Source organism: Centroberyx gerrardi, chromosome 11 (assembly GCF_048128805.1).
Source record: "Centroberyx gerrardi isolate f3 chromosome 11, fCenGer3.hap1.cur.20231027, whole genome shotgun sequence".
Taxonomy (NCBI): Eukaryota; Metazoa; Chordata; class Actinopteri; order Beryciformes; family Berycidae; genus Centroberyx; species Centroberyx gerrardi.
In genome coordinates this window covers 13,912,535-13,935,592 of record NC_136007.1, presented here as the reverse complement: position 1 = coordinate 13,935,592, position 23,058 = coordinate 13,912,535, and the positions used below count along the sequence as shown (strand labels likewise).

The 23,058-nt window shown below is 40.5% G+C and overlaps 1 protein-coding gene across 1 annotated transcript in view; it reads right to left on the bottom strand.

The window, feature by feature from the left end:
* Window positions 1–4,912: 4,912 nt before the first annotated feature.
* The window catches only part of grik1a (glutamate receptor, ionotropic, kainate 1a), a 31,383-nt gene continuing 13,237 nt past the window's right edge, over window positions 4,913–23,058 (bottom strand). The window contains exons 8-17 of the mRNA XM_071924655.2: window positions 22,827–22,934; window positions 22,501–22,545; window positions 19,462–19,578; window positions 18,894–19,097; window positions 18,067–18,290; window positions 17,099–17,217; window positions 14,899–15,116; window positions 12,459–12,684; window positions 10,587–10,837; window positions 4,913–5,092 (exon numbers count right to left, since the gene is read on the bottom strand). Coding sequence (XP_071780756.1) covers window positions 4,913–5,092; window positions 10,587–10,837; window positions 12,459–12,684; window positions 14,899–15,116; window positions 17,099–17,217; window positions 18,067–18,290; window positions 18,894–19,097; window positions 19,462–19,578; window positions 22,501–22,545; window positions 22,827–22,934 — 1,692 coding nt within the window. The remainder of the gene's footprint in view (window positions 5,093–10,586; window positions 10,838–12,458; window positions 12,685–14,898; window positions 15,117–17,098; window positions 17,218–18,066; window positions 18,291–18,893; window positions 19,098–19,461; window positions 19,579–22,500; window positions 22,546–22,826; window positions 22,935–23,058) is intronic.

Here is a 23,058-nt window from a genome sequence, read left to right as displayed (position 1 = left end):
TATAATTTACTTTTTATTGGTGTTTTTTCCATTATTGACTTACTGCTATGTGTTACTTGCTGATGATCTGAAGTGTAAACTTGGGTAACACTTTCAATTACAATCATTTTTTGTAGGTTTAAATTGCTGGAGTCAATTTGACCCCAAATATAAATGATGTCTATTTATAAAGGAAGAAAAACATAAATTAATGCTTTTCTGAAAAGATAATTGTTTTTTTTGTTTGTATTAGTGGTTGTGAGACTTAAAGTATGATTGTGACTGACTGAGAACAGCACTTACCCACTTTTTATGTACTACTACAACACTTATGGTCTGCAGTGATTACTCCCACTTAAAACAAATAACAGTTTCCATCTGTTTGGCCACTGCACCTACACACCAGCAGATGACAGCATTTCCCTTGAATTATTTCTACACTCCAGCGCTCTGCTGGTGGTTTACTCAATGTATGAGAGAGAGATAGAGAGACAGAGACAAAATGAGAGAGGAAGAGACAGACAGACAGGCAGAGAGAGAGAGAGAGAGAGAGAGAGAGAGAGAGAGAGAGAGAGAGATGAATGATGTTCTGCACCTCCATGAGCCCTCCTCGTTTGTCTTCATTGACAGGCCATTGACACAGACCTGCCTTATCAGCCCCAGAGACTGTTCATCTCAATGTGATGGATGGGACACGCTCAAACTTCTGCCAGTCTCTTATGTTGGAATCATATTTTAGATTTGATTTTTTTTCTGTACTTATATATACAGTTGAGAGCCATATGTAATGACACATGAAGCAGACTGACAGGTCTGACAGATAAGTATACATGTTTTCTTTAAATTTCATTTAGATTTAGAGGTGGAAATCCTGAGATATATACTAGTCAATTTATAAGTGAGAAATGTGCACGTCCTTTCAGCTGTAGATTGTATGTTTTATCATGCCTCTGGTTGTATAAATAGGTTTATACACCTTAATGGTTTCCTAACATGACCATTAGGAGCAGTTATAGTAAGACTGCTGATCATCAGTCTGTTAAAATTGACACATGCTGTTCAAATATAGGAGGTATGAAAAGAACATAGACATATGACTTCAAACACTTTTTACTTTGCTGACCTTTCCTTCAGCTGATCTCAGCAGTTAAAGGAACCTGTACTGTCCTCTACTGGCATCTTGAAGATGTCAACACTAAGCTCTTTGAGTTTTCTCTCTCTCTCTCTCTCTCTCTCTCTCTCTCTCTCTCTCTCTCTCTCTCTCTCTCTCTCTCTCTCTCTCAATCTCTCTCTCTTTCTCTTCATCTCCAGAAGGGGTTTGGATCATAATCTTTAACCTTCTTACTGTGTGACTGACACACCACAAACAGACAGATGTCACCATCCCTTTATCTCTCCCCCACTCTCTTTTTCACCTCTCTACCAAGGTTAAAATCCCTGTTTTTCAAGAAGCTGGACAAAGCCAGTAGTTTCTCTGGACGCCTCACCCTATCCAGTGTGTGTTTATCTGCAAGAAGAAATGAACAGAGGTGACGACAGAAACATCCGGAGCATTCTTCAGGTGAGGTCGTCCCAGGTTAGTGGAGGAAGAGAGACCGGCTCAGCTGTGCAGGATGCCAAGGTCGGAGTTGTAATCCATGGCCTCATTCATGACGGATTAGATAATGATAAAAAAAAAATAAAAAAAAATACTGCCTTTGGTTTTGATTAAGAATTATGGGGTTAGGAGATTAGAGACAACCAAACGCTATTACATTGGCCTGAGCCCAATCCCAGAATTAATCTGAATACCAAAAAAGAGAAAACTCATTACATGGAGAGATTAAGAAAAGCCTGGTCCAATTCTCTTAGGATGCACACAAACCAACACACACAATTCGCCCCAAAGAAATGTCACAAAACAAACCTTTGACTTGAGTTTTATTAAGATGAGTAATTTAGCGCACGTCCGGATCTGTTTATTGCTCCTTCCTGCTTGAAATGTCGTCGAATCCGCAGGTGAGATCTGACGGTATTTCTGGGAATCAGAGGTCAGTTTTAAAAGATCTGAGTGAGGTTATTAAAAAATGGATGGAATATAGTATGACTTAATATTCAAGCTGCTCTAATAACATTGATCTCCCTCTCCCTCTCTCTTTCTCTCTCCCTCTCCCTCCCTCTCATGGCCAAAATCACTTGTTGACCCACGGTTGCCCATTTTGAAACTATCAACATAATTATTTTTTTGTGTGTGTGTGTTGAATGTTTGCTTTCTTTACTTGTTTGCAGGATTTGACTCCTGATCTTATTGGTGGCAATCTTTTCCAGAATGTCAGGATTACCGGCTGACTCACTCAAGAGGCTTTTCCCCACAGAACAAGAAGATATGGAGCATGTCGCCACCACACAGGCTAGCACACATATCCACTTGAGAGACTATACAGGGGGAGGCGAGCAGAGAGGATGGGTAAAAAGAAGGATAGAGTATAGCTGAAAGTAGGTGGCGATGAGGAGGGGAGATTAAAGGGGCAGAAGATTGCGTAAGAGGTGGCAGAGAGACGAGGAGCATGGGTAAATTCTTACATTCCTCTTTCCTTCTGTCTTAATTTCTTTTAGCCTCAGGTCAGGCTCAAAAATAAACCTAAAGACATAAAAATCTCCTACTTTAGCAAGACAGAGAAGGAGCGAGACACATGAGGAGGGTAGAGGAAATGGGTGAAACCTGTCAGTGAAAATATTAATGTAATTGCAAACCGTTTCACTAGTTTGTGATGCACAGATGTGAAATGAGCCTGTATTCATTTTTTGAGAGTTGATTAAAATTTCTGCAACAGGTTCTGCTGCGTGGAGTTCAATTCAAATTCCAGTAGGGGTGTGTGAGTCATTCAGTGATGATTGTCAGCCGCGCTCTCTGTATTCATGCTGCAGTGTGGTAATTGTGCTGAGACTTGCTTTTAATGCCTGCTGAACACATCATCATCCCTCAATATGATTACCTGTGGTACAGAGGTCAAGGGCAACGCTGCTGTATACACTGCTGTCTCTGTGATCTATTTCACAGTTTATAGGTCCCATATTATTCAGTTTTCATGATTTTCTTTTCAAATAAACTTGAGCTCAGGGTAAAGAGTAATGGCATTCATGATTTTTTGCAAATAAATGTAGTTAAGTGAAGACTTCGTTCTCACAGGCAGAACAGTCACAGTGGCGTGTGTGTGTGTGTGTGTGTGTGTTGTGTGTGTGTGTGTATTTGTGTGTGTGTGTGTTTATGCAAACTGGCCTGATTGGAAGAATTTAGCAATTGTTTAGCGAGGAGAGCCAATCAGCCAAATGGGTTTTTGAAAATGCATTACTGTTTGCATTGTCTGAGTGGTTAAATGCAAATGTAACTTACTCAAACAAAATCAAATTACAACAATGTATTCATTAAACATCTTTCATCATATACTGTATGTATATAAATAAAGGGAAATTTGAATTCTTATAACAGGCTCCCTATAAGAAGGGAAGAGTTGTATTTCCGACACAAAAAATCGACTAAAGTCTCTTATTTTTCTGCTAGTTTTTTTACATTCCATCCATAACATTATGTCACTCTCGGTATTATTTTTCAGCGCTTATTTTTCAAGAGGTGCTGAGTCTTTCTTTTTTTTTTTTGGCAAATCACAATATGATTCAAGCCCATTGAATTCCTCTAAACTCAAACTGCAGGCTTTACATGGACTTTTTCAATGTCAACAGCGAGGACGATTATCACTGAATGGAGGGGATTTGTATAGCCTAAGGTATGGTGTGTGTACGTGTGTGCATAATTTTCTAAAAGCTGCTGGTAGATAAGTTGTATTCCACACACACCAAGCTTGTGAAGCTCCTAAAGCGATACAGAGTTTAGTTTGGTAGAAGCTTTTCACTTTTTTTTTTTTTGCATGCGCACATTCATTGGAGCTCACTGGGGATCCACTGTCACCACTGGGATTCAAAACTCCCCCCTAGGCTTTCAATACTGACAACTGCTAACAGGGGAAATTACTTCTTGAAAAATATAACTAACTAATATAACTTACTCTCCTATATGTTAATGTATTCACGCAGTAAATCGAGAAATTGTGTTGAGTCCCCTCATGAGAATTTCAACTTTTATCACAAGTTAAAAGAACCACTTCTCATTTAGTTTCCTTCCATATCATATCCTTTCTCTGTAGCAGAGAACAATGTTCATGATCACAAGCGTTTGTGTTTCTCTAAGCTGCTATAATATGTGTGTTTCTGTGTGTGTGCGTGCGTGCGAACGTGTGTGGTTTGGTGTCTGTGATGTAGGGGCTTGGAGAGTATGAAACAGCAGGCGTGTGCAGGACTACCCTTAGGGGTCCTTATCTCCCTTCACTGGCCATGGTTGGCTCAGCAATCCCCCTCTGAAGCTACTGTGGTAGCAGCCAGTAGGCACACACAGAAACACACAAACACACACACACACACGCACACACACACACACACACACACACACCACTGCCACCCCAACCAACAACAACAACAAACCAGCAAGACGACAGTTTTTAAAAAATGCAAAAAAATGTTTACTCTGAAAATCAGTGAAGTGGTAATAAATTTACACCATGGGAGCATCTACAAAGTGTGCAGATTCTACTCTGAAAACTGCTCAGAACAGGAACACACTGGGACAAGCATGAGGGAACAGCAATGGTTAATTCTGAACTAGCTTTCATTCTCTTAGTCATAACCTATACATTTAACATTTCATTATCGATGTTGATACAAGGCCAGGACATTGTAAACTACATCTGTAATGCGTATGCTTCATGTATTACCCATACACATATATAGAAACATTCAGGCAGGGGCGATGAGGAAACAACAACTTTAAGTGGCCCACAAACACATCTGAGGAATGGCAAGCGTTCAAATAGCAGTCTTTGATCCATGTTCCATCGGTTTTTCAATCCAAGACTGAAGTGCTAGAGTCCCCTCCCACTCCCTCCCGCTTTGCAACGCGTTTGGGTTGACAGAAGACGCAGGCCGATCCCGCTCTGCTGCGGGGTCGCGACCTCCTCCTGATGCTTTTGTAACACTGCAGGGAGATACCCAACTCCTCCATGACGGCGCTAAAAGACACACACTGCCAAAGAGAACAACAACAATGGGCCTGGGCTTAGCCACTGCTAACACTGATTTCCATGAAGTCTGTGACCTGCATCAGCCTCATGGCTCTGCATATATATGGCTGATTACACAATGCAGAGCCATGGAGAGCAGTTCGGCCTGGGTGAGACGTGTGAGATTTAAATCACTGTGTTTTCAATGAAGTGTGTTAACATTAAGAATCACTGCTACTCCATAGCTGGACCAACATGACCAATGGGGTATGCTTCCAGCCTTCCAATGCGGTATTATAAAATATCTCACAACTATAACTAATTCCTGTTCAACACCCAAGACATTTGATCCAGCTCTAACAGTGGCTCCAGTGAGCTCTCCCTTCTGCTGAATGTGAGTGAGCAGGCAGGTAATGACCGCAGGTCAGTACAAAGGCCTGGACAAACACCGTGAATGATAAAATGCACTGAAATTGTGAGTTTATCTAAAAGAGTTGTAAACTTTGTCTCATCCTGTGAAATCCAATTACACAGACAAGAGATGAAGGACAATATCTGCTGTGCAACGTCCTTATGTATAGAGTAATGAATTCATAATATGGTAATTATTTGAAATTATCAAAGAGAGGGGCATTTGAAATGAGGAGCCTGAGGCTTATTTGATTCTCCAGAATAATACATTGCTTTGAACTCATTAATTTTCGACCACATTTATTTGCCTTTTATTTTACTCTCTTCTGGAGGGTATTCTCACTAAATCTATTTTGCAAATTATCATTCGCGGCACAAAATCATTGTCTTTTCATCTGTTGGTCTTAGCAATTAAGGACCATCGAAGGTCCTCCTCTTTCACCCTTAGGCTTTGCCTAAAGCCTTTGAAACTAATACGGCTTCCTACAGGGTTTCCTAGGAACGCCTTTAACAGTGTGAGCAGAGAATACTTACCTGATGCTAACTCACATCTAAAAGACTGAGAAAGATGAGGAGCAAAACTGGGACTTCCCCAACCGTTGATTAATTTCTGATATTATTTCACTTGGTAAAACACATGCTATGCATGTGATAAGGATAAGGATAATATCACAAGAACATAAATCATCCCAACTTACCTTACAGGACTGACATTAAAAGTATGAACTTGAGTCGGTTTTAACTTGTAATGTCACACAATCAGCTATTCTTGCTCCCTGGCCGCCCCACTTTATTTGAATACAGTCCAGATGGCTCCCATGAAGTGTCTAAGATCCAAAAAAAAACACTTTGGGATTTTGATCTTATTTTAGTAATAACGCATCAAATTGATCACCTAGTATGTATGTGGAAGTCTTACACTCTGTTATGCCAATAGTATCATTTCCCCTCTTTATAATGGTTCATGTTTGCTATAACACAGTGTGTTCATGGTCCTCTGTACTGTGTCCTACATCAAGATGGATCTCATTACCAGATGACAAGCTCAGTCCAGGGGGGCAGTGAAGATCCTGAGAGTCTGTATCCCTCTGTGATCCCATCTATCATTATTTCTATTAAATTTGCCTGTAGTCACCAGTTACAGATCAGATTACTCTCATAAAATGTTAATAACCAGCAGTGTGGAACAGGACTGACTTTGGATCTGTGTCAGGGGGCATCTTAACCCGAGCAACTGTTCCACAGCAGCTACAGTGGTATCTCATTTATTCAAAATTATTCAAACTGGTCTACCGAACAGCACAATTAAAAAAAACATGGGCACAAAAACATATTCTATTAATTGTGTGCAGTCACTTGATTTTCTAAAAGACATTTTTACATTAGACAATGCAAAGTATTTTAGCATGTAATGATATGATATGTTTGATAGTGAGAGCCTTGCCCCAGTATTTCAATGTAATATTCAAATATTCAAAATTTCCAGTGTTTTAGTGGAACTGGCACAGTTCTGCTACACACTGTGAGGGCTAAAAATGCACAAATGGCAGCACTAAAATTAAGGTTTATATTAACCCCTTGTTCATGATTACTACAGAAAATATACAAGCTTTGTTCATGTAAAATGTATCTTGTGTCCACTAACAATTTAACAGAGTAACAAGGGATGAGATCCACCATAGTGTGACATCACAAGTTAAGACTTCAATTTTGTTTTGCTGCTACATTAAAGGGATAGGTCACCAATTTTACATTATATTACAATGGCCCTCTTACCTCAAAGTAGCAAGCATTCATGCTGGGTATTGAACAAAATAAATGCTCCCCTCCAAACCAATCTGAATCAAGTATTCAACAGTTATTGCAGGGAAGATGACTGCTAGCCTTTCAGGAAGTGTAGCAAATCAGAGAAACAACTGAATTCTGTCACTATTGTTGAGGCGACGGGATAACAAACAACAAAGTTGAACTTGCCCGAAATAGAGACACAGTCGGGACATGGTGCCACATACAAATTTGTGTGGCCTCACTGCTGTTTCGTATTGTTTTTGCATTTACAGCACACCAGTGGGGACACATGAAGATTAAAGAGGTAATTGAAACTTAAAGAAACCGGAAATAACGCTGAGAGAACAACAATGGCTGCAGTGAAACAGCGACAAAGGCTGCTAAGGGAATATGAGGATCTAAAAGGCCAATTTATTACTATATCTTGCGCTGAACAGTCATAAAGGTGCAGATATCCTCTAACAACCTCAGCAAGTCTAGCCTCGCAATGATGAAAAACTTAGAAAAGTTGGTTGGTGTGCACCAAAATTGACTAGTTTGGCCAGCAAGGCTGCACACTGCAGAGTCTGAAGCCAAAGCGCCGCTTTTTTTTTTTTTTTTTGCAAACCTCTGCTTTTGTCCATACAAACCGACCGAAAGTCATTTCAGCAGCAAGTATAAAAATTAGCTGATGTATTTTGTAGGTAAGAGAACCACAGTAAAACAATCTTAAATGGGTGACCTGTTACTTATGAATGAGGCATCATACCACTCAGATTGATGTCTATAGTGCCTGGCTTGTATGAGATGATTCAATTTTAAACCCAATTTTAAACCTGACCTAATCAAGTCATGTGCCATTTGATGCCATTTTTTATGCAATTTGTCACTAGTTGAAGCCTAGTTGACACCTTGTGACATTTATCCTTTCATTCACTTATGTTTCTTATGCCATAAAGGTCACCTTAACCAATGTAAGCCAGAAAACAGTCAGCTTTGCGGAGCTTTACACATGTTTATATAAACTTGACAAAATTTTGCAAACTAAATTGGAATGATTTTTGGGCTCCTAAATAAAGCAAACAGATTAATTAATGGATTAAAATATTGTCTGAAACAGTTTTCCCATTTTTTCTCCGACATCCTGGTACTAGTGTTTTCCCTCTGAACGGCAGAGTCTAGTTTTTCAGGCTTTCATAGAGTAAAGTGCACCTTACCATATAGATAAAGTAAATGAATGAAAGGAGGTGGTCTCTTAAAGCAGACATGCCAAGGTGCTTTCTGATTAAGGATTATGGCTTGCAGTCCCAAAGAACAAAGAGCCATTGTGACTGAAATCCCCTGCTATTTAAATTCAAATTCTGAAACCATCAGAAGAAATACAATGTAAAACTACATTGTAAGCCTATTAAACACTGTCTGAAGATTAATTCAGCACTGGCTTCAGGAAATAAAGGAATAAATTTGAGGATCAAATTTGAGTGTAAACTAGGCTTTAAACATTTACCTTAGAGGACGTCTGAAGACAGCTAATCTAGTCTGCTGCTGTACAAGGAAAATAATCGACATCGCAGGCAGATAAACCGAATAAACCGGATGATAACAGCATGTGGGAACAGAGTGGGGATGAGGGTCAGATAGTAAAGGTTAGAAGTTGATGGTAATTGGGATCAGCTGTACTGGGATATTTTCAGTTGGGACAGAGAGAAAGAGACCATGGACTTGTCTTACAAACCTATCGTCTATAGAGCGTGTGTGTTGTATGTTTGTTGCCGTGGCTACTCTATGTCGTCCCCCAGTAGCCTGCCGCTCTCCAGATCAGTGGATAAGGAGGTGCCAGAGGAGGAGGTGGAGCCGCGCCGCTGGAACTGACGGGACTGCACCCCGTAAAAGAAACAAAAGGCCTGACGCAAGCATGCACAGCAGAACAAAAAAAACAATGGAGGAAAACACAACAGAGGTCAAATTAGACATGCAAGCAAAAAAAAGTAGAAATGCACATTATGTTAACTACTACGGCATTTAAAAAATGTTTTAAAGTCAAAATTTTGAGAAAAAAGTTGTAATATTTTGAGAAAAAAGTTGTAATTTCGAGAAAAAAGTCATAATATTACAAGAAAGTCATAATCTTGAGAAAAAAGTTGGAATATTACAAGAAAAAAGTTGGAATAAAGTTGGAAAGAAAAAAGTTGGAATATTTCCATTTTTTTTCTTGAAATATTATGACTTTATTCTCAAAATATTTCAACTTTTTTCTCAAAATATTACAACTTTTTTCTCAAAATTACGACTTTATTATCGTAATATTATGACTTTTTTTCTCAAAACATTATGACTTTTTTTCTCAAGACATTTTTTTTACAGTGGCCCTAAAATGCCGTTGTAGTTTAAGCCAACATTAACATTAACATTAAGCCAAAGCTCAATCTTGTGAATGGGACTGTTGTTCTTTCATGGCCCTGCCTCTGACAACAGTGTGCACATGAATAATCTAAGTTCTCAAAACAAGATGTGACTATTCATATCCATGCTTCAACTAAATGAGACTTTTGTCATCCTTGTCATATATAAATAACAATTGAGCTTGACAAATAGACTGATAGAAAACAAAGCAGATGTCATTAAAACACAGAGGAACAGAAGCAATGCTATTGCAGGCATAATCCAATAATGATGACATGTTTGGTGTCACCTCATGAATAATACACGGAATGTTTTTGGAAAAAGAAAAAAAATAAAGAGTTACTCAAAGAATAGTGAGTAAATGAATTAGATGTCTGTCATTTTGAGCTGCCAACTCTCCATCCCTTTATTAAATTTAACCCACTGTTGACTGCCAATAATGAGGCTGAGAACATGTATTCTGTACTCATGTATGCAGATTTTCAGATCCAATATTGTGTTGCAAAGACAACACCTGCAAATGCAAATAAGATTTTGATCAAGTGAACAACCGGACATCTAACAACCATCTGCTCAGACCCTCTGCAGTAAGAAAAAATTAATGAGAAGTATCTCACTGCAAAGAAAAGACTTGGAAAGAAACAAAAATAAACCAAACTCTTCAGTCTGTAAAATCACACTGTAGGAAAATGAATTTGCATAATTATTTGAATGTCTTGAAATAGTGGTGTGATTTAAAATACCCTACAATAAATTCAACCTTATTCTTTCTTCAACAAGACTCGTTACAAACATTGCCCAACTGAACCCCAGCAAACATAAATCTCAATAACATCATAACCTCCTCGTTTTGGAGTGTAACCTCGGATCCGATGGCTGGCGCTCTCCATCATCCATCGCTCAGCAGAAGAACAGCGGCTTCTCGCTCTCACTCACCTCCTCGATGTCTGCGTTCCTGCGGGCCTTGTAGATGAACTCGCCGATCGCCACAAACACAGAGAGGACCAGACCAGCGGCCAGGACGATGAAGATACCGCCGATGTTTTCCACCCCAAGAGCGTTGGCCTCCTTGTTGTCCTCCTCCGGACAGCCGTTCCCTCTCCACCACTTCTCCTTCATCATGTGCAGCTTCCCTTCCTCCTGCAGCTGGAGGATGGCAATGGTCACTTTGTCCCTGTATGGAGAACCTGGCGAGGAAGGAGGAAGAGAACAGGAGGGGAATATAGAGCCATTATTTAGTGACAGAGCCATTAATTCTTTACTGTTGTTTTTGCCATTCTTCATTTATTACCCATTACAGAGCCTTAAAGGCCCCATCAGTAAATGACCTATTGCACGCCCTGCTGAGACACCGCCGCCCCACTGCTTACTTTGTTTACATCGTGTTTTAGTGAATTGAAACATTTTTTTTACCCTGGAATTTGAGCTTTGTATGTAATGTATGTAACAGCAAAACATGAATCATACACACATTTTGAGGCTGTAAAAGGCCTATTTGCATTTGTAATGTTTATTAACACTAGTTTAAAATGTATTTAGAGGTTAGCTAGGGCTGCATAGTTATATAAATGCCATTTACCCACCTTTTAAAATTTGCATTAATGTTTGCTCACCTTTTTCATTGCACTTATGCATTCTTTTACCAGGGTTTGGAAAGTTCATATTCTTAACATCTCTATTGCCTTTTGTTGTTGCATTTAGTCATTCTTTCTATGAGGCCATGTACAATATGAATGAACATTATGCTTGTATTTGCAGTGTTAACTTATGTTGTAGCAGCCGACTAGCTTGCAACCTTTAGCTAACTTAAGGTAGTTATGAAAAACTAAGCATAGGACTGAATCTTGAGAAAATAATAAAGATGTAAAAATCCCCATATAAATTCATTATACAGCTGTCATAGTGGCTTGATAGCCAGTGTGAGCCTCATGTAAATTATAGAAATGAAGCTAAGTTGAACTGATACTACAATTTTAATTTTACAGACAGTGGTGAGACAGTTTTAGAGGAGAATACAGTAAGATAAGTAACAGACAAAGAACCATGTAGAGAAGGAAAAGAGAAAACAGACAGGCTGTTTTCACAAGCACTGCACCAACTGCATCGACTGCAACCATGGCCCAGTAGGTTGACTTGCTTCCAGTTTGAAGTTCTCAAGCCAACAAATTGGCCTGAACCCTTACATGAACATTATGGGGAGATTTCCATCACTCGGCTGCTCTGCCAGCCGAGTGATGGAAGCACTTCTGACTCATAAAGTGTATTTAAATGTTTCAGGGATTATAAAGAGGATACCAGACCATACGTGAACTCTTTAAGAGCACATGCAAACCCAAAATTTTAATGGTCAAATAAATCACAGTTTGTATCTTTCATTCACTATTTCATTCACTATTGTGTTTGTACATTCAATATCACTATATGGTGGTTAGACAAACCCTCTAATAAGCTCATAACTTCTGCCTGATTAGTTCTGTGGAAAAACAAGTGGGATTAAGTGGATTGGGCACATTTTACTGTTCTTATCCAACCTGGCATGAATATTATTTGTAAATACTTTGCTTGTTTTAACCTACTTAGCAGCCAAATGTGTGGAGTTAACCAAACAGGACAGAAAGTTTAGACAATCACAAGAAAGTATTCGAATGTTAATTTATCATACTTTTCTGTGATTGACAACTTTCCTGGAACTATTCGATATAATAAACCCCCAACCATCTGGTACTCCAAGCACAGTAAAAAATACAAAGAGAATTACTTGCAGATACCTTTTGATCTGTGCTGGGCTCTCCGTCTCTCTCCTCTTACCTATCGGCGTTCCCACCCCATAGCCCTTGGAGTCGATGAGACCTCCAATCTGCGTGAGGTTGCAGTTTCTCTGGCTGATGTACTCGATGCTGGTGGACTCCATCAGCATGGCGTAGTCTGTCGTCAAGACCCGGGTGATGCCCTCCCTGTTGTTCTTGACCAGAGCGGTGTTCTTCCTGCTGCTCATGAACGCCCACATCTTCTCATAGGTGGAGATCTTTGATTTCTGGCCGGGGAGCAAAACAGGCAAAAGTTGGGAAGAAGTGTCTGTCTGCATCTGCATTCTGTGTGTCTGTGTATGTATGTGTGAGTATGTACATATCCACATAATGCATGCACAAATACTTTCCTAAACGTATAAGAGTTTGAAAGTACCATGGGACTCTATCTCCATGTGTGTGTGTGTGTGTGTGTGTGTGCGTATGCGTGTGTGTTTCTCCTCGCTCAGTCAGAGAAAATGGGACAGCTGTGTTCTAAATCTCCTCCAGCTGATTCAATTTGTTCGAGCCATCAACACGGCCTGTTTCTTCCCATCCAGGCAGCCGTAATCACAGGCTGCAATCTGCGAGGATAAAGCCCCGCATGGATCACCCCTGCTGGGCCACCAGGATGCAGGGAGAGTGGGTGGTAGTGGGGGAAGGAAGTGAAGGCGCTGCCTGAGGACGGGGGTACAGTGATACATTATATAACACAATCTGACACGTGAACGCATGCCTCAAACTTGAAAACGCAACCCCCAAAAACACAAACACAGTCTCGATATGCATCTTCTCCCTTTCCTATCACATACCCATCTCTCCCCCGCCTCTACATCGACTTTTACCAAAGTGCATGACAGTCTTTCTTTCTCTCTCTCTCTCTCTCTCTCTCTCTCTCTCTCTCTCTCTCTCTGTCTTATAAACATAGGGTTTCTGTATAAGGCTGTCAGATTTATAAAGCTACATTATAGAGGTGGGGTGTAGTTTGATAAGGCAACACAGGGGTTTGGGTGTAAGGTTATGTCGCTGCCTACATTATCTAACAGAATCTAACACAAACACATTCACAAACACAAATGCACAGTTTTGATATCTCTAGCCCCCTTTTCGTCCCACATACCCATCCCTCACTTCCTCTATATGTGTCTTTTTTTATCTTAAGTGCATGGCAATATCTCTGTCTGTCTCTCTGTCTGTCTCTCTGTCTGCCTGTCTGGCTGTCTGTCTCTCTGTCTGTCTCTCTGTCTGTCTGTCTCTATCTCGCTCCCTCTCGCTCTACTACACAGTGTTTTATGGGTTTTCTCTTTATTGTGAGGATGCCAGTTTGGCAGTGCTACAGGACGGCGGCGGGAACGGTTTGATAAGAAAACCCAGAAGATTTTATTAAAGTGGAGGCAGCGCTGATTCAGACTTCCATCTGAAAGCAAGACAACAGTGATAGAAAACAAAGGTAAACACTATGTTTTGCCAATTCACTGTTCCACTCAGATGAGTGGATTGGGGAGCGAACGACTGAAATGCGTCACAGATGTACGCACACTGTTGAGGCCGCTGTGTCCCAGCGGTGGATATTGACTCGGTTTGGTGCTCAGAAACCTCAGCATACTCATGTTTAATTACAAAAACACCACTGTGTTTTTGTAATTAAACACACCTACTTGACTATTACTGCAGTCGCCAGAGGTCTTTAACTAATTTGAAACAATAACCATTTTTATGCTGGCAAGCTTGTTATAGAAACACTTCAGGGTGTACTTGAGATAATTTAATTAGGAGTGGAACCTTAAGGATTTACATCTGTTGTAAAGTACGGGCAGAGTAAAATCCCAGCAAACATATCAAAAGCCACTGGACATCTGGCCGGGAAGTTGAAACATTTGCCAACACCAGTGTTATAACGAATTACCTCCTTTGTTTAAACAGACTTAAAACGCAGGGCCACAGGGCTGACTAATTTTACATGTTATTGGTTTTACCAAAAACAAGACACATACCGTTGAAAAACAAAGCGGTTCAGGGCTTCTTTCCTGTATTTCAATTTGGTTTAATATATCATACACACATCTCTTTGATGAGAGCTTCCACTAGGTTTCTGCAGTACAATTTAAGCTTATTCAATTCATCAATGCATACAATATAATCGGACTGGATCTATAACTTGATATGAATTTTAATGTCTCTGACATCAGTATTGCGGTATCTGACACAGACTGCAAATAGGGCTACAGGGCTAACTTTTCACTTATACCAAAAACAAAACACATCCATTCAAAATCAGTTGAAAAGATTCAGGGATTCATTGCAATTTTGACTGTGACTTTTTGTGTTGCAATTTTGACTTTGACAAATTTAAAGGCTAACCTATGTACAGTTATGTACATACGTCAACTGGCCATGACGCCGGTCAGCCAGATGCCTGCTGGGATACTTCTATGTGGAGCAACATACAGCAAGTAATCTACCTTGAAGAAGGTCATGGTGGATCCGTCCCTCACTGCCCCATATTCAATCCTGGTCTGCTTGGCCAGGTCATCAGCCGAGTCGATGGGAGCGTCCATTCGCTCCACAGTGAGGAAGGCAGCCAAGTTGGCCGTGTAGGAGGAGATGATGATTAAGGTAAAGAACCACCAGATCCCCCCAACTATACGCGTGGACAGAGCCTTAGGCATCAGCTCCGAGCCTGGATACATAGTGATGGGGACATAAGGTTAAATTGACAGATAAAAAGAGAGAGATCAAGAAGGGGGATAAGGGTGCAGGAGAGACAGAGACAGAGAGATGATGGAAAAATGGAGACAATGCTGGAATTAAAGTTTCCTGTGGGCTTCCAGCTCTATATTGTTATGCCAGTTGTATTTGTATAGTGGATGGTGATGGTCTTGAACTCAGGAGGTGGGTCTAAGTGAGAGTGGTACAGCCAGAATGGTAATAAGTGCAGTGTGTGTGTGTATGTGTAGGTCCTCTGATTAAAAAACGAAAAACAAAACATCTATACTCCTCCAAAACAGAGTCAAGCACCTTGGTCCAAATGGGTTTATCTTAATAGCTGGATTCACACCACTGCCTCAATGATAAATTGTGGACCTCTTTATATGTTTATTTTCCTCCCTCAGCACTTCTTTTTGCTCAGTCTTAAAACACAAGGTGGTGTTGAGAACAAATGGGAGAAGTGTAGCAACAAACAGAAACAAAGCAAAAAAAAATAATAATAATAAAAGACCCAAACATGGGATTTTTCAAAAAGACGCAAAAGTTGAGAAAGACACAAGAAAACAGACAACACAGTAAATGGGGAAACACACACAAATGGCAACAATGCAGTGAAACCTAACATTGAAAAACACATGGTGAGCATCCTTTATCTTGTCCTCTCTGGGCAGAGAGAAGAAGCAATGAGAAAAGTATAACGAAAGGATACATACCACATTTACACTTTGGGTTACCATATTTTTTTTGGAACATTTGTACCCATTTTTAAACATTTGCCAGTTATGGGGGGGCAAATGCTTAACTGTGCTTTTAGTGTTAAAGACCGAATCTGGAGGGTTGGTCTAACTGCCATGTATCCAAGGTAGTGGTTACTGTCAGACACGGCATCCCACAGAACGCCTAAGGCCACTGTAAACTCCTCACAATACACAGGCACCAGAGCGCTAGGTTACACACACACACACACACACACACACACACACGCACGCACACACCACGTTTGCCATAAAAACACACAGTGGTGGAAAAAGTACTCAAATCCTTTACTTAAATAAAATTAGCAATACCATAATGGGAAAATACTTCAATAAAAGTAGAAGTTCTGCATTCAAAAGTGTACTTAATTAAAAGTATAGAAGTATTAGCAGTAAAATGTACTTAAGTATCAAAAGTAAAAGAACTCATTCTGAAGAACGGTCCCTTTCAGAGTGTTAAATTATTGATGCATTAACCTGAAGATGTTTTAATGTTCTAGGTGCAACTGCTCCATATACTGTTGGGGAGTTTAAACTCTAACAATGCAACATATTTTATGAGCTTATCATATGTATTGCATGTAAAACCTTATTCTGCAAAGTAGTAGTAAAAAAGAAAAAAATATCTCCCTCTGAAATGTAGTGGAGTAAAAGTATAAAGTCTCACAAAATGGAAACTCAAGTAAAGTGCCAGTATCTCAAAATTGTACTTAAGTACAGTACTTGAGTAAAAAAAGCCAGATAGAAAAAAGTACTGTTATTTTCCACCTCTGCAAACACACATATATGACACTCAGACACCTAGCTTATATATACCATAAAACCTGCCAGAGCCTGTTTGTGTAATAAGATGAGGTGAGAGGTGATGGGATTTATAAGTTAAAGGGTAAAATGAAGGAATGGGATATTTTAACTCAAAAGTCATGAATGTGGAAAAAAGGGAAATAAAAGGGAAATTCCACTACAGTACATAAGGGCACAGGGTGTTAAAGGTTTATTATACATGGATGTAAAGGGAATTTATGGCAAATGGGAGGCAAATATTGATGGTTAGAGTTGAAAGGCTCAGACCAGGGTTTACAGTATCAGTAGAGTCTTTACTGCCATACAGGGAGTTTACCAGGCAGCCCTACAGGACGGGCCCAGTGGCCTTTTGCAGCCTGCGGGATGGGTGACCCTTTAACTGTGACCTATATACCTTGCTGCATGAGAGCTCCAACGCCAAACCAGAAACTATTCAGTAAAGTGAAATTGTTCTCTATTAGAGTCGAAGACGGGTTGCACGGATGCGGGTTGTACCACTCGTACGGAGTAAACCTGAAGGACAGTAAAACAAAAGAGAGGAAAGAGAAAAGAAAGGGAGGGCAATTTGCATATCAGAATGAAAGATGCGGTTGTGATCAAGCAAAAACTCTATAATCTTCTTTCTACATGGCTAATCTTGAGGCAGGGGGGCTTAGCAGTCACACACGCCACTTTCGACGAGGACCACCAGTAGATTTCTACAGCACAATTTACACTTGTTCACTTCACCAATATATACAGTGTGATTGGACAGGAACTACAACTTGATTTGCATTTTGATTTCCGCAACCAATCTATTTTCCTTACTGGCTCTTACTGGAGTTCCTAAGTGTAACCAGCTGGCAGGGATTTTACACACTGGCCCTACCTGAGAGGGAAATGTGGAGCCAGCTCACAAATACTCTAGGCTGCTAAACAGCTACCACAATGAAAGCCAATCTGGCAGCCGACAGGCAGCTAAAAGCGATTTTTTGGTTATTTTAGAACAGCTATGCAAACAAGAGGAGTGACACTTGCTCTGCTTTGAAATACTGAGGTACGTACACGTCAATTATTCCAGTCTATTTGTGATTCCTGCCACATATCACTCATGTATATGGGGGATTTGATACACCACACATGGCATTGCTTCTTGTTTTTGTGACGCTTAGAGCTGGCTGCTATCTCACTGCTCTCCTGTCCTTTTTACCTCCAAACTATACACTGTGGCAAAGCTGACAAGCAACACAGCCTATGGACTGTACTGTCTTCGTATCCTACAGTACACCTTCATTTTCCCTCATACACTTCCATCTTTCCATCTCGCCGTACACATCCTCTCATTCTTGCACACAGCACAGTTAATCCACCCTATCCTCTTACCTGGCGATGACAAAGAGCACACAGCTGACTCCGGTGCAGGCCAGCAGCACGTACATCCAGATGTCCGGGGACAGGGGATTAAGGAAGGAGAACACCCCCGGGTTGGTGCCGTTAGGTTTGCGGTACAGGATGCTGATGCCCAAGGTCATGAAGGGCTTGGAGAAGTCAATGACCTTCTCCCTGACGTAGGTGATGGTCAACGGAGCCACAGCCAGGTCTGCTATCTGGAACGGCCGAAAGGAGGGGGAGGAGGTAAGATGGAGAGCATTTAAGGAGGGTTACCCATGAGGATTTCAGCCTGTGTTCAATTCTGCCTGATATTCCATAATGATCAGACTTCTTACTACTTATACTACTTGTCCCATTTCCACTTTCACCATTAAATATAGCTCAAGCCATGAGCTCATTTTCACCTAGGCCAATACAACACTTTTACTGCAAGAGTAGTATAGCAATCAGGGCTGTAGTCAAGACCACCATAGTCAAGTCAAAGTTAAATTCTAAGACCAGGTCCAGTTGAGTTCAAGTCAAGACCAGGTCCAAAGGTGGTCAAGACCAAGACAAGATCAAGACCAGAGTCCTATTCAAGCCCAAGACCACAATAGGCAATAAACAGTGTTCATGTCTCTCCAAATGTAATGCTTAAGGAGTTTCTTAAGAATCAGCAGAGATGTAGATCTATCTGCAGTAGTTCTGTACTAAACCCTTCATCATCCAACTAGCAGAAGAATTTGACTAATCAATTCATAAAGAAGTTTAAGGACCATTACATACTATACACAGGTGTAATCCTTTTAATTTTTTGTAGTAACAACAGTTCAACTTACATGGTCGATCAGCTCCCGGACCATCCCGTTCCACTCTCCCTTGTCATTCTGGGCTCCGTATTTTCCATCAGTCACCAGTTTGACCTCGTATGTAAAGCCCAAGATGTTGGAGAGCTCTTTCAATAGATCCAGACAGTAGCCCTCAAAACGGTCATTGCCAACCAGCTCCTTGTCTGACTTCTTATACATCACATATGGGTTTTCCTGTATAGTGAAAGAAAACTTATGTCAATACTGTATTACAAGATACTAAATATTTCAAGACATGTTCATTTTCTTTGTCTCACATCCTTCTATACTGTCTTTCCTCTCTGTGTAGGAGCTGTGTGAGTACTTAATAAGTGTGAAAATACAAATTCCATTACTGTAATGGTGTTAATTGGCCTGTAACACAGCAACCATCTTCCTCTTCTAATCGCCCCCACCTCTCACACCATTTCCCTCTTCACCACCTTTCTGATTCTATTCCTCCTCTGTTGTTCCTCTATCTGCACTCCTCACATCCTATATGTCCACCCCTCCTTCCCCCTGTGTTGTCCTCTGTGTAACCTTCTTCCTCCCTCCTCACCAGTATTGTGGTGACAATAAGAGTCCTGTTAGCGAGAGAGTCTGTCACATTGTTATTCTTGTCTCGGTTGGACTTCTCTGTCAGGTTCAGCCCCGTGTAAGCGTTCCACACAGCAATCTGGAAAGGCAAACAGGGCTTTAAATTCATTGAACCACGTTTCCTGCTATTACCAGCACCATGGAAGATAGACTATGCATTGCAGTGCATGGGCATGTACTATTCACAGGGCTTTTGAATAAGGGTGTCTTTGTATCATTAATGATCATTGACAGCGATTGCTGTTAAGGGAAGGAGATGAGCTTATTGAGTATTATGATTACTTCTGACACTGAATATACAGAGCCTGGTTTCTGCTAAATAATAAGAACTTCCTAAGACTTACCAGGAAGCTAGAAATCGCTCCATTACAATGCACAGTAATCATATTTTCTAATTCGACGAACAGCAAAATGAAAAAGCAGTATAAAGGTTAAAGGACCTGGCATTCTTGACTATTTGGCTTATTTCCAACCTTCTGCTACTTTCACTGTCCTAGAACATTTCCCTGTGCTCAGCTTAGCTCTTATGATTTTGGGTAAGATGCCAAAAAAAATCTAATTTATAGTGAATATGGAAATGAAGAAATAGTTCCTCCAAACTGAGTTGTTGATTATGTGTGTCAAATAAAAGTTTACAGCTATTCCAGGGCAAATGAATATTATTCCTGTTGTGTGTAAAGATTTATCTGGGAACTCACTCTCCGTTATCAAACTTACTGTACTGCCTAAACTACAAAGCTGCTTTTTCAAAAAACAAATGTGAAGACAAGATATTTCTCTATGATTAATTACTGTGTCAGATTGACATGGACATCTGTTAGTGTAATATTTCATTCTGTCTCAACCTGAAAGAGATATTAACAGCAGGAAGCAAAGCAGCTTTGAATTACTATACTGAAAAACTGAAAAGTTTGAAATAGTAGACAAATGATTGATATGAGCAATTAACTCCTAACACTATGTTCCTTGGACTCAATTTTGGGGAATATTTTTACATGAATATGACATTAAAGAATTGGAAACCACATCAACAGGGAAAAGTGTGAATGAGGAAGGATGGGATCAGATGAGGTCAGAGGGGATAGAGGGAGAGATAGTGTTTAGTCCTCTGCACTGTTACTGTACAGTAACTGTGAATGAGTGAGTCCAGTTCATCTGACGGGGAAGAATAATCCAGACAGTTATCAGATTAGAACAGGCGTCTGACAGCTGGATTTGACCCTTTCAAATCCCTTCATTGGTTAAGAGCAGCGGCTCATGAAAGTGATGCAACAGACAGAGTTAAGTGCATTAACAGATCGAGGGTTAATAGAATTTAAATGTGATAGAGACAAGCTTCCCTCCTCAAGCGATTAAGTCTTGTAACAAAAAGTAATGAATTAGGGTATTTCTGATCAGATACAATGAACCATTAATTAATTCACTGCATAAGAGGATGAGTAGTAGTGAGCGCATCAGCACCACTTATCAAAATCGAGCACTACAGAACCATATAGTCTTATTTTCAGAACATATTTAGTCAGGAATGGGCTATGTGGGATTACCCATTCAAAAAGATAACATGTTATTCATTCCTTATTAGCCCCTATCTTATTCCCTTCACCCAAAGTCAGCCAGATAGAAAATGTGCTTACGTATAACCCTGCTAAAAGCACTCCATATCTTCACTGAATGGTGCTATCTTAAAGGTCCGCTCCGTACAACAGTCCATAAATCTGTCCTATCTCCGGCCACTGCACATGAGTAACAGAGTGAATAAGTTCGGATTTAATTAATCGTATTGCACTCAATCTCAAAGATAACTGGACAAAGTGAGTACAATATTTTTAGACCAAGTGTGGAAGTCATTTGGGACTCAGATTATACTGTTTCATATGATCTAGCTCAATTTATACTGTAAAACAGTACACAAAGTTGTGGATATACCATCGTCTATGAAATATCAACTGGTTTTGCCAGATTAGCCCTTTGTCAGTTTGAAGTTGTTCCAATACTAAACTGATCTGACCAGGCCAATGAAATCAGGACCTTTGCTAAAATATAGCCTCGGACAACCAAGCGGCAGACAGAGTCATCAACTTTTATAACCACCAAGTCATGGATTTATATAGCCTTGTAAATTTATCGCGCACACCAGAGCAGCTCCCAACAAGAAAGTGTGCTATAAAAACTGACAGGAATTCTCTCTGAAATGCTGGGAGTAAAAGGTTATCTCCGAATCCTGAGGCTCATCTCCACCCAGAACCAAATCGGACTGGAAAACCGTTACCACTGTGCAGGAGAGATGCTAAGCCCGGCCAAGAAAGTTGCGAGGAAGAAATGTAATTTCCAGAAAGTCAACAACTTGAAAAGAAAATACTCGTACAGATTCTTTATTTCCCAAGCTACTTTCTCTGTTTAGTCTCATCATCATCTTCAGAGTGTATTTAACACTCCAGTGCCCAAGAACTAACATGGCTGCAACAGTCTGATAATTCATTTATCATAGCCATAAAGTCAAGCGTTTTATGCGATGCACTTGCCATATAGTAGTATTTCCTCTGAGGGGAGGCTTTTGAGGGCTAAACGTATTGAACGGAATCAAAATTACAGTATAAATCACCGCTTCTGCGCCTAGACAGCTGCTGCCTGCCTGCATACCCGTCTGTCTGACAACTCAAACAGACAGAGAGGGAGAACTTCAGCATCCTCTAATATTAAACTAACTGTTTGACGATATGAATTAATGCAGCATCCGTTCTTTGATTCTTTGACTCATTCGTTTGGAGGTGATATGGTCTTGACAAGTGTCAGAGCAATACCTTGAACCCAAACACGGGGAAACAGAAATGTCAAAGACGTAGCATTGCTGTACACAGAACCAGCGAAGGGAAACAAGGTTGACAAGGCAAAGAGCAGGGAGGTGCATGGCATATAGAGTGAGTGTTTTCTTTGTGTGGGCAGAAGGGAGAAGGGAGGGCAAACTACAAAGGCTTAGACCAAATAGGGCACGGGCACAAACCTTAATCCACCTTTTAGTAAGGCGACTTCCGCCCTCCACAAAACCCTTTCGAGAATGCAAAGAGGGTAATATAGAGATAAAGCACGGACAGAGTGAAAAATATTCAGTTGTTACAGCATTATTATAATTTGTAATTGAACAAATCTGAAACAAAATAATAAATCTATGGATTATAGCAGAAAATCTCTCTCTCTCTCTCTCACACACACACACACACACACACACGCGTGCACACACACACACACACATGCCTAATAGAATGCATCAGTCAGCGTGGAAGCAGCATGAGAGTGGTGTAATTGGCTGTTCCAGGCCTCTGTGCTCACCCTGGTGGTGCCATCCTCTTTGAGGCTGATGATGTCCAAATCAAAGTCTCTCCTCAGGCCATCTGTCTTATTAAGAACAATGTGCCCTGTCAGTCCATCCCACTGCGCCTAAGGAGAAGAAATGCAGAGGGAGAGAGTCGGGAGAGCAGGGGAAAGGGAGATAGTGTGAAATGCTGTCTTCGTTCCTTGTATCTGTGGAGCCTAATTGAAGCTTTGGAACAGGCTCCCAGGA